At 54.8% G+C, this 11,700-nt stretch overlaps 4 protein-coding genes across 4 annotated transcripts in view; 2 read left to right on the top strand and 2 right to left on the bottom strand.

Annotated features, from left to right (window-relative positions):
- The first annotated feature begins 1,120 nt into the window (after window positions 1-1,120).
- On the top strand, window positions 1,121-2,129 carry PHACADRAFT_140585 (uncharacterized protein). The gene is made up of 3 exons (XM_007393801.1): window positions 1,121-1,648; window positions 1,709-1,886; window positions 1,945-2,129. Exons 1-3 carry the CDS (start codon window positions 1,190-1,192, stop codon window positions 2,019-2,021), a joined length of 714 nt encoding a protein of 237 aa, XP_007393863.1. The 5' UTR covers window positions 1,121-1,189; the 3' UTR covers window positions 2,022-2,129.
- A 3,205-nt stretch (window positions 2,130-5,334) lies between these two features.
- Window positions 5,335-6,681, bottom strand: PHACADRAFT_252989 (uncharacterized protein). The gene is made up of 4 exons (XM_007393800.1): window positions 6,648-6,681; window positions 6,401-6,594; window positions 5,563-6,347; window positions 5,335-5,511 (listed from the first exon to the last, which is right to left on the bottom strand). Exons 1-4 carry the CDS (start codon window positions 6,675-6,677, stop codon window positions 5,489-5,491), a joined length of 1,032 nt encoding a protein of 343 aa, XP_007393862.1. The 5' UTR covers window positions 6,678-6,681; the 3' UTR covers window positions 5,335-5,488.
- A 1,458-nt stretch (window positions 6,682-8,139) lies between these two features.
- PHACADRAFT_67636 (uncharacterized protein) lies at window positions 8,140-8,477 on the top strand (the record flags this gene model as incomplete). Its single annotated transcript, XM_007393799.1, has 2 exons — window positions 8,140-8,324; window positions 8,393-8,477. Coding segments are annotated over 2 exons (270 nt in total), but the record flags the coding sequence as incomplete, so codon positions are not given.
- Window positions 8,478-8,899: 422 nt separating this feature from the next.
- PHACADRAFT_252979 (uncharacterized protein) overlaps window positions 8,900-11,700 on the bottom strand; it is a 6,374-nt gene continuing 3,573 nt past the window's right edge. Inside the window, exons 4-9 of the mRNA XM_007393798.1 lie at window positions 10,032-10,331; window positions 9,662-9,973; window positions 9,492-9,602; window positions 9,272-9,433; window positions 9,141-9,215; window positions 8,900-9,083 (exon numbers count right to left, since the gene is read on the bottom strand). Coding sequence (XP_007393860.1) covers window positions 9,039-9,083; window positions 9,141-9,215; window positions 9,272-9,433; window positions 9,492-9,602; window positions 9,662-9,973; window positions 10,032-10,331 — 1,005 coding nt within the window. The 3' untranslated portion in view covers window positions 8,900-9,038. The remainder of the gene's footprint in view (window positions 9,084-9,140; window positions 9,216-9,271; window positions 9,434-9,491; window positions 9,603-9,661; window positions 9,974-10,031; window positions 10,332-11,700) is intronic.

Genomic DNA, 11,700 nt, shown 5'->3' with positions numbered 1-11,700 from the left:
CTGATTTTGAAGTAGCTCTTAAAGGACGGGAGCGTGAGCACGCCGCCGATGATGCCGATGTCCCAGCCGTAAAAGATCGAACCCAACGCGGCTGAAGCTGCGATAGCGTACGCATGTTTGTGTCGTGCAATATCGGCAAGGCCCATGGCGGCAGCGGCGGTTGGAGAGAGAGAGAAGTGTATATGAGTGTATATGATTTCGACCCTGCAGCGCATCAGCCTTATGCCCTCGCCAGAAGATCAGACGTCCAAAACCGATCTATCCAAACACCACAGAGGAGGGGTCATCTTCTGCTCACGGGGCCTTACAGGTGGCCCTGATGGCAATGTCACTTGATGGTCGGCCAGAAGCGGGACCGTCATGCAGAATTGCGCGGGCGTTTAGAAATTGCAACCAGACTGACGACTTAAACGCACGATCCTCTCTCCTCTTACACCTTATGCGTATAGCCACTCGTAACCCATCGCACTCAGCCCATGCGGCCTGTCGTGTCTGCCTAATGGAGATACCGTAGTCCAGGCCAAGATACGGGATCCGGAGATTCGGAATAGTCCGGAAGAACATCATGGAGGTGCGCCAGAGTCTGCCAAAGCGGTAGACAGAAGATTCAGGCTTGAGATGGAAGGAGAGATAATCTGACGCACCATACAACATTGAACGGGGCCGCCTCCAAGCGAGCATACTTTTCCACCGAATACTTTCTCTCGCTTGTGTTGGTAAGCGTAGCCTTAGACTGCCATGCTAGAGCCCCAGCACACTTTGAGCGAGAAAAGGAAAGAGAAATAGGCATATTGTTGTTCATCTGGTCGTATGAGGGCGGAGGGTTAGGAATGGTAACACAAGTCACCTTCGGAGGCGGATGAAGGCCTGGCACAGGTCTAGGGAGGGTGCGCTGTCAATGTGTAGCTGAAGGTGGCAACTATGCGTCATCATGTTTCGTGTTCTAGCTGAGCAGCCCTTTACGTGTGTTTGTAGGTGCGAGCATAGCGATTCATGAGGATAGAGTACAAGACATAAGTTCACTGTGCCTTCTAAAAATGGATAAGCCTCGCGAACCGCCGGGAATAAGCGCGTATTGCCAGGCTCGAGTACTAATCCGCGGCAGCCTGCCTCTCTTGCTTCGTTACTCCTGCTTCCTTCTACTCATCGTCTCTAACGACCTCTACGCTTCCGGACCTAGTCTCGCAAGATGACATCTTACCTGCGTACCTGGCTTACATCACCCTTAAACTCTGCAGAGCCCGTGGTCCCGACGCTTACGATCGTCTCAGAACCGCCACCCGAGAACGGTGACGACAGCGATACGGAGACTGTACGCGGCGCAGACGATGATGATGCTCCTCCTGCCTTTCCTGCTATTAACAGTGCCCAACGGTTAAGCTCCGCGAGCTCGAAACCTGCCCCACTGCCTCGTATCTTAAACGACTCCGAGCTGATGCCGCCGCCGCCGCTTCCTAGCCTTGCTGCGCGACAGCCCGGCGTCCCGATCGCGTCTAGTTCCTTGGTTGTGCCTTCGAGCGCGAATATGTTGGCGCCACCGCTCTCCACAACGAAAGCCCCTGCGAAGAAATCTCGAAAGGTTGCGCTTGCTCCCGGACACGGTCCATTGGATTGGGCGAATCTCAAGAAGTCCGGGAAGGATCTGAGAGTACGCTCCATATTTTACGGATCTTGTGCTTGTTGCTGATCGGTTCCGTTTGTTTCGTAGGGCACCGACCAGCTGATGCGCATAACGCCATCCATACTGAAGCAACACAATAAGAAAGACGATGCATGGTCTGCGTTCAACGGGAAAGTGTATAATATCACGCACTACCTTCCGTACCACCCAGGGGGAGAGAAGGAACTTATGCGTGTCGCTGGGCGAGATGGTACCAGACTGTTCTGTGCGTATCTCGTGGTTTTCACCTTCACCCATCTCGCGGCTAATTGCGCATTACTCAGCGTTGACTCACGCCTGGGTGAATGTCGACTACATGTTAGATGGCTGTCTGGTTGGATTTCTTGTTTCCGAGTCATAGACATCTGCCATAGACATTTCACAGCAATCACGACACGAACGATAGAGACATGATACAATGTGGAATAGAATGTACACGATCTCCATTTGCAATAATTGCAATAATTCCGTATGCTCATTTCCACTTGTCACATGACCGGGTTCACCACGTTCCGCGAACGGATTTGCTTTTTCAGGCCCAGTAAATGCACGCCTCGGCCGTAACGTTTCTTCGGAAGAATCTTTGTGGTGAGCTACGACGATTGAGCGCGTTGGATGGCGTGAAATCGGCACATGATCTAAACCGCCCGACGTGTACGACCCCGAATGCACAAGCTCGCCCGACAAGCCGACGTTCTCGGAGCGTGCGTTACAAAGAGAGCGTGTTTCCGAAGGATCACCTGCCTCAGAAGGATGTCTTTCGCCGCGAAGCGATGCAGGGATACCCGCTCAAGTTGACGCTTTGCATAGGGCGTTAACCTCTATGGAATACCATATCGGGGCCATCTTGTTGCGAATTCCTTATAATTGTTCCCTTTCCAATACACCGTCGTATCAGAACAATATTGGCGTTTGTCTGCTTTCCTGTAAGGTCATTTTCTGAGCAGCACAGCGTGGAATGGAGACGAAACACGAGGACAAGAATTGCGCGCACGTGATGCTGGGAGTATTGCGTAATCAATGTGCCGTACCGGGGGCGCGTCGCGTCTGACCGCGTCCGCTACTTTCCCCCCTCCTCGACGACGTCGATAACGGCAACGGCGACGGCGCAAGCAGCGTCCCCCCTCGCAAACTAGCCGTGCACAACGAACATGGCGACTCCCTCGTCATCTGGCACCACGCCATCGCCGCGCCCTCCATTTCTCCAGGCAAGCGCAGCCTCTCCCTCGACGACGCCGATCGCTGGCAAGGATACCGACCAAGCTGCGCGGGAAGAGCGACAGAGAGCCATACAGAAGTTTTTTGCGAACGCAGAATTAGCCCAGGTACATACCGCCCGTGAAAATATGTGCGGTCGGCCCCTTTACTCACACTGCCCCGCAGCTTGCCCGTGGTCTTCGAACACGCCTATCCTACGCATCCTTCAAGGCAACACACAATATCGCGCAGGCTAGTCTCGCTGACCTCGAAGCACAGACGCAGGACCATGTAACAACGATGAAGATGCCTATCGGTCGGCCTGGCAGCAACCATTACAACAATCCCGCCACGCAGGGCAACAGTGCCATGGTCTCGGGCGCGTCAAGTAGAGGCTTATCGCGAAAGGGCACAATGCCCCCTCCTGCCCCGGTAACAGCGTCGGCGACCCAGAGCCTCTTCTCCTCACTCCTACAACCCCCGCCCTCTAAGCGCGCAAGAACCATCCATAACCCGGAAGACCCGCCAATTCCCCCGCCGCCCAAAGCAAGGCCTGTGACGCCTCCTCGTAAGACAGCCAAGGCCTCCCGCGCTTCGGCACGCGCTTCCCCAAAATCCAAGGGCAGGAAAGACGTGAAGGGGAAGAAGCGTGAGACTGCGCCCTCAAGCCGGCTCATCACTCCCCAGAGTACGCTGGGCTCGGAGGGATTCGTTGACAATGACGACGACATGAAGGCAGCGGCGACATTAACATCTTTGTTACACTCGCGACCATCGGTGTCCGTCACAGCCTCCTCGCCGCGATCGAGCATGTCCGCCGGCTCGGACGGCGGCTCTACACAGTCGTATTCCCACTTTGCGCAGAGTTCTGCGCGTACCACCGCACCTACTTCGCTCGTGCCCACTGCTGATAACTCCTTCAATGTACGATGCGCGCGGTCTACCACGCCGCCGTCGTCCACCCGCCACGCGCGCACGCAGAGTCTGCCGCATGTCAGCAGTTCGATTACCACCCCGAAGGCGCAGGTACGGCCTGCAGACAAACGGCTGTCTAACACCACCACTCCACACCCTCCGAGCGATACTGAAGCGGCAGATCTCATGCTGTTTCTGGCAACATCTCCTTCGCCAGTGCATCCTGCGACATCCAGGGACAGGGATGGGAAAGATTCACCCGCGTTCCGGAGTCTCAGCGGTTCTACAGGACTTAAAGGACGTGTGCTCTTCCCAGGGTCGGGTCAGGGACCGGATGACCGGAATCCGCCGGCAAGCAGGGTATTACGCAGAGACGGCTCGAGTGCGTTTAGCTCCACTACGTCTATCGAGGGGGATTCGGCCCTGGCGGGAACTGCGGGCTCCTCGCGGGCGCATATCCCGTCATCGCCACTCAATCCTCATACGCGCTCTGTTCAGCGCTCAGGCGACTTGGGCGAGCCCGGTACTATGGATATGCGCGGGGCCCAGCTGCTTCCGGCGCCGTCATCGCCGACACGCGCGCGTCCACTCGAGCGGTCTGCTTCGGTACCCATCACCTCCGAGTCGCGGTCGATATCTTCGCCCATGGGATCCGGGTTCAACCTGCACGAGTTCCTGAACGTCTCGCCGTCGCCCGCAGCGTCTGGTGGATCATCGAAGCTGTCGAGTCTGCGGGCGAACGTGGGCAGAAAGCTCTTCGAGGAACACAATGGATTGAACGGTGGGACAAACGGACGCGAGAACGTCGCAGCGAGCGCCCCAGGTGGAGGCGGTGGCTTGGGCGCGGGGATTGATTTGGTGAAGAGTTCTGTATGACCACCGCGTCTGAGCCGTTTTCCCCCAACGAACTGTTGGTTGGTGCTTCCTGGTCTGCGCGAGTTCTACTTGCCATCGGCTAGCCGGAGTGGCCAACGGACCTATCTATCGTTTGATCCTCGCCATCTCACATTCGCAAGTCAATCGCAATTCATCCCGCGCAATCATGTAGCAACAGCACCGTCTAATATGTCCCAGTAGCCCGGTCCCGATCCGCCTACACCATCATCTGGACTTTTCCACCTGCATCTTCAGCCGTATCTATTGGACCTTCGTTTGTCTGCTCGCACACGAAATGCCCACGACATTCACGTCCTAATATGGTCCTCGTATCTCTTCGCGTTCTGCTACGCTCCTATCTATATCTATTGCCCCTGCTATCAGCTTTTTCTTCTCCAACTCTCGCGGGCCACTTCCGCCGCCGTCGCTTCAACTCTCATTAGTCTTATTTCCATTCCCCTGTCTTCTCATCTGCTCTGCTGTGGTCTAAGCACGATTCTAAGCACGATTCTAGGTGACCCAACGGTTCTCTTTGCGCTACTTATTACCCTTGCACCCTCGTTGATTTCGTCGTTCCATCTCTTCCTCACCTCATCTGTTCTTACCCTGTACCATATATAGGCTGCGACTTCCCCTCGCGCTTAGATGTAAGCACCTTCGTTGTCCCTTACAAAGTTCATGATATCCTCGAACCAGCGATGGATTCTCATGCTACGAAAAACACTGCAGTATACACCAAGGCAAATAGGTAATAATGTCCGGGATTAGTCCTGACGGCTGTATCCTATGAAGCGGTAAAACGGCTCTGCGAAGCAAACAGCGATCCGCGCCCACAGCTTGTCAAGCCTTAGCATGAACACTGCGAGACGAAGATTTAGCCTTTGCTTGCTTCCCCGAGTCACGGCGTGCTTTACCACGTATGAGACGAGACAAGCCAAAGCAGCCAACGCTACCTTCTGCCTCATAGGGCGCACCGTTCCCCTCCTCATCAGCTGGTGCCTTCGGTGGTGGGGACACGGTCACAGTGTTCTCGATCTGAGCTCCTCGTGCGGCTGCGTGTGCGTGCGCGTGCTCGGTGGCCTGGGCCTGGACCTGGGCAGCCTTCCTCGTCGCGGCCACGATCTGGAGCTGCATGAGCTTCTGCTTCTCCGCCTCGAGCTTCGCCTGCTCGGCCTGTATCCGCGCACGCTCCTCCTCGAGCTCACGCTGGCCCTCCTCGTCCTTCTGCGAAAGCGCGTCCTGGAGGTCCCCCTCGAGCTGCTCTATCTCCTGCGCGTGCTTCTGCTGCGCGCGCGCGAGGTCCTCGAGGAGCGTTTCGCCCGCGACGGTTTCGTACACGGCCCGGCCCTGGTCGACGAGCTCGCGTTGGATCTGCAGCACGCACGGCTTGCTGTTTACAAGTGGCCGCAGGATGCTCTGCGCGGAGGCTGCGGTGCCGTCGTGCCGCAGCACACGCGCACCGTGCTCGAGCGCGGGCCTGAAGAACGCGGGCTTGGTCTTGAGCTCCTCCTCGCGCGCGGAACCCATCGTGGCGTCGACGAGGCCCCACATGTTCGTGACAATGATGCTGTTCGCGAGCGCAGCAGGCCCGCAGAGCTCGCGGTAGAAGCGTAGGTTGCGCGCGGCGACACCTGATACGCGATTGTCGGAGATACGGTACAGGTACAGGATGCCGTGTAACAAGCGGCCTTGGCTGTATCTGCGCCGGAGGTCAGCGACGCGCTTCACCCGTGAGCGAAAAACGGAGCGCACTCTGACGCCATAAACTCGCAGACGACGTTCAGTATGTCGGATTCGCTCTTGGAAGTGTCATCGAAGCCTGGCGTGTCGACCAAGGTAACCTCTTTGCCGTCCAGCTCGAAAGGTTTTGATATCTCTATCCGGTCTGTGCACGAGACAAGACTGTCGCTGACACGCAGGTCGGAGTTACTGACAAGGTTGATGAACTGTGATATGCTTGGTTTGCGAGACCTCATACGTGAAAGACGTGTAGGCTTACCGTTGACTTGCCAACACCGGTGGGACCCATTACACTACATTTGATACATCAGCATCTACTACCGTCCAGATATCATGCTGGTATCTCACAGAATAACTGCTTTCTCCTTCTGTCGGGGTACCCCGACTGTTGTGACTACATGCGTCGGCGGCGGCTGATCTGGCTGTGCGAGGCCTTTCACCTGATGAGGCTGCTCTGCTTGTGGAGCATCTACTGTTTTCTGCTGAGTCTTGCGCTGAAATGGCAGTTTGAGACCGAGTGAGGCGACCGAGGGCATCGTTGCTTTGGGGACGTTCGAGTGAAGATCGAGTCGGCCTTGCAGGCGTATATAAGGGTCGTGGCACGACCAGCGTGGACGACGCGTGCAACGATTTGAAGCAGCTGCCCACGCCGTGCCAGCATTTTTCAGAGGGGCGATGCCAGATTATCACGGTTTCTTGGTTCATTACTGGAGTAAACGAGATCGGCGTGGCAGCCTCATGGCGACGGTGCGGGGCCGAAGAGGCCTCGTCTGCGACTCGATGGTCAACCGGTCAGGTGTAGTGACTTTGATACACAAGCTTTCGGTCACATGGGCAGGAGCATTGTCAGTCGATGCACAAGGATTGAAGACATGGTCAAAACCCTTGGTGCGAGCCCTGGTTAGCTGTAATGCGCGGATCATCGCTGAGTTGAAGCGACTACTGGACTGAATAGTATGGTTCAGCCATTTACCTAATGCTTGCTCGTTGTCTTCCTTCCTTTCCCTGATAACCTTTGTTTCAGGACTATGAGCTACATTCGACACAAAGTCAAGGTAAAGGCTGCATGGTGGTGTAACAAGACATGAAGGGATGCACGGTGCCATAGGCGCCGTGTCTTGAGCCGGAAGCGCCACATCACTTTGTTTAAACCTCCACGACGCCAACATGAGGCGGCACCTCGAACAGGTTTAAGAATCATGTTACTGAATTTGTATGCACTTTGCAGCCATGTAACCGCGACATAGGATCGTGGATACAACTCGGGCGTGTCTTACAGCAATATTAGTACTACTTCGATTCCGAGCCTGTCGGATGTATAGACAGGTGAGGCTCCTTGTGCTAAAGGACATCCAGAACGTGAGAGAAGAATGGCATGGATATCTCTTAACAGAAGGAGACAGAACCTCTTCCTCAGCGGGACTGTCGGGGCCTCCGAAAAGCTAAAGCGTTTGTGCGACTTGCAGCATGCTGCCTCAGTGACACTAATGCGTATCGAACGCAGTGACATAGCTCAACAGAATCTCGGAACCAGCCCACTTTGCTGGGTTATATAAATACTCATCTGTTTTTCTTGCCAGCTTCCTCGCGCACATCCACCCGCATCTATTTCTTCGGATCTGGTCATCTCAGCTTCAGTAATGAATTACTGTGAGTAGTCATGTGTGCTGGTTGTGTTCATCGGATTCATGAACGATATTATCTCCCTAGCAGTCACGACAAACAAATATGTCTTCGTTCAACCCATTGGCGGCATCAAGTGCAGTAGGCGCTGTACATACGGGAACCCTGTACAGTCACGGTCCGGAACATATAGGTGTTTGGGCTCAAACGATAATCAGGACCCATGCGATGGCACGTACAATGTGACACCCGAACATGTGTGCGCGTGGCAACTTTATGTCGACCATAAAGTTCCGCAGTTGGTCTCCTCCAAGTGGGTCCGAGTCTGCGCCAGTACATGTTAAACCACCCCGACATACTGACGTGGGATCTTCACTTTAGTGCCGCACTAAGACAGCAGGGCTATACAGCTCTTTTCATGAAAACTGATACGGAGGACTTTGCTGCCGACTCCATCAACCGCGCCTCGTCCGGATAAGACACGATACCTGCCATGCCAGCTCGACTATCAGAATAGTGAGAATACTTCGCGTTGCATTAGTACGACATGTATTTTCGATGTTATGCTCCCTTGAGCCCGTACAGACATGTACCATATCTTTACGATTTACTTCTTCTCGAAAACAACGCGCATCCTTCTTCCTACCGGCACCCGCGGCCGCATGCAAGGAAGTACCGACGCACCGCACTGACGAATAGCCAGGACCAATGCCACGGAACGTTCTGGGTGTCGAAGCAAGACGCGTGTGCCTGGGAGCTCTATCTGCATGAACTGCAGAAGTACCAAGTCATTCGGTGGGTGGGCCTTCTCAACGACTGCCCACGGGCCCGGCAAGACGGCTGGGCAAGAAGGCTCTCCTTAATCACAACCATGACGCATGCCATCATATGAACTCCTGGATTCCTAGTTTACACCTCGGCACCTAATGGTATTCTCACGAGATCTACCATGGAAATGAGAGTGATCTGGTTCAAGCATGCTCAAGTCGAGCGCGCCTGAGCATATAGCTCCAGCGGCGCCGAGCCGTCATACACAGGCGTGAACTCGTCGACCCAGTGCCAGTCCGACGGGCTGTTGAGTAGTATCAATCAGCGCGCGCGACGGGAGTGACCTACTTGCAAGACGCACCTCACACCATTCAGCCGCATGTCGTACCGACGGAAGAGGTTCGCGAAGGCGAGGTACATCTCGCAATGCGCAAGACTAGTAGGAACAGTCAGCGAAGAGCTTGGGAATGAGTGCATCGGAGCGCCGCATACTTGATTCCGATGCAGCTCCGTGGACCCTTTGCCGAAAGAGACGAGCCAGTTGTCGAGCGAGCCTGCGGCTGGGCCGAGCCACCGCTCGGGCTTGAACGCGTGCGGATCCGGGAAGATCTCCTCGTTTGTGTGGACGAATATGTTGCTCATGCTCACGACGGTCTGGAGTAGTAGGTGTGTCAGCTCGACGATAACGTGAATGGGAACGAATGCGGCGTACTCCGCTCGGGATGAATTCTTCAGAGATCACCGCGCCCTCTGGCGGGACGACGCGGGTCAAGGGGGTGACCACTCCGTGCGTGAACCTGAGCGACTCTTTTACGACGGCACGCTATCCAGTGGGCAGTAGAATCAGACCAACTCGCACACCAATGGCATGAAACGACTCACCAAATAAGGTAGACTTTCAAGTGTTTCGTAACGAGGCCTGTCGTCGAGCTTCGGCCAAGCTTCGAGCAGCTCCTTCATTAACTTGGCGTACACATGGTGGTCGCCGAGGACGTGGAGGGTGCCGACAGTGAGGGCATCACTACTGGTGTCGGTGCCCGCGAAGAGGAAGAGCCAGGCCTCGTCCAGGAAGGCCTGCTCCGAGAAGATTGACTGGTCCTTGGCCTTCATGAGCTCGTGGAACACGGTGGGATGATCAGCATTGGCCAGGGTCTGTGGGTTGGCGAAGATTCCGCGAACTTGTTCGACTAACATCTTGGATATGGGGTCAACTCTCAGGGCGCACCGACAGAATGAACGTTAAAACACGAACCTTGTTCATTTCCAGGTGTCCTTTTGTGTCCGGCTGCAAGTACGTGAGCAAATCTGGCGGTATTCTAAGGATAAGCGTCATTGCGCCAGGAATATGCTTGAAGATGCGTCGGATGGATAATGCTGTCTCTAAAGCATGTTCAACTGGACTACGAAACTCTGATGCGCTGAGTGCATTTGTGGTACAGCCGAAACATAGTGAGCAGATGGTGTCCAAGGTACAGCACCTAAAAGCACGTCGGAAGTTGATTGATTTCTTGTTCGCGATGTGGTCGTCGATATTGTCGCACATTTCGTCGACCTAGATCTTGTAATCAGGACCATGGGCTCTGAGGACAGGAGCACAAGTGACGTACACATTCCTGGACAAGGCTCTGCATCCCGAGGATCGATTTGCGAGAGAAGAGGTTCATCGTGAGATCTCTACGTTTCTTGGCGCTTTCATAGTCTAGAAGCGTGAACGTCGACCGCGAGCTAGTGTCTGCGTAGGCGTTGTATAAGTAGGAGCCCTTCGTCCATCGGTTTTGCGGGCTATATATTTCGTGATATGCTGAAGGTCGAGAGAAGTGGAGCTTCGTGGTAATTACGAATAAGAATAGCACATATCCGTCTTGAATTATGTATCTCACCTCGTTAGGGCCAATGCGAACGACCTCGCCTAGACACAGATGAGCTAGGTTCATGTTAGTCAGAAGAGACGTTGGCCTACCATAGGTCGCATGGAGCTCTACAAGCTTCAAAGACAAGCTGCCTTTCACCCAGAGATCAAGATAAGCCTGCCACCAGAGAGATGCCGCGGCAAGCTTCGGTCCTGGATAGCGGGAGAGCGGATGGAAGTACACGTTGTATACGGCTTTCAAGAGCGAATAGAGGCACACAAGGGCAGTTGCCCATGGTGCGCACGCCCACAAGGTGGAAAGAAAGTCCGTCCTCACAGGTACAATCGCCATGAGTGACTAGGTTATCTCGAGGCCACGTACACCTCTCTTAACCTTTGTACAAGGATGAGCGGCAGGAGAAGGAGCTCCACGGTGGCTCGATTTCCCACCAATATGGGAGAAGGAAAAAGGATGCAAGGGTCGGACCGCATACTGCTCAGCAGCTGACAGGCATGCCGTTTGCACATACGCGCACCATAGATACGAGCAATTTCAACAAGCACCAAAGAGGCCTCCACCGTACCTGCTAGTTTTTGGGTTTTGACTGAATGGGCGTGCGTAGATCGCAGAATTAAGCGCGAAATGACAGGAAGCGGCCGTGAAACAGATGCTGGCAGCAAAGCAATGACGTTGCAGACGCGAGATCGACATTTCTCGCCGCCAGTTGAAGCTTACTAGGCTGTGAAAGCATGAGTGTGGCAAAACTCACGATTTGATACACCATTAGTCGATGCGCAGGATACAAGATAGAAATTCCGAATGCAGTCGTCGAGGTCGAAGATGACAGCGCAAGGCGGCGGCGCCGGCACTAGTCGGAATAGTCGGACGCCGCGCGCCCGGCTAGCGCGTGCTGGATCCAGCTGCAGCTCTTGGCCAACAATTTGCGGTTCACCTCGTAGATGCTCAAACGTTCGTCGGTCGCTGGTATTTTCTCCATACAAACACCAGCGTTCCTCTCACGATCGGAATTCGTTACACGATGCCGACCCGGCCGATTGGGTCCGTCCGTAA

The sequence above is a fragment of the Phanerochaete carnosa genome (assembly GCF_000300595.1).
Source record: "Phanerochaete carnosa HHB-10118-sp unplaced genomic scaffold PHACAscaffold_3, whole genome shotgun sequence".
NCBI classification, from domain to species: Eukaryota; Fungi; Basidiomycota; class Agaricomycetes; order Polyporales; family Phanerochaetaceae; genus Phanerochaete; species Phanerochaete carnosa.
The sequence above is the reverse complement of the archived record's forward strand: the minus strand, read 5'-3'. Positions and strand labels throughout refer to the sequence as shown.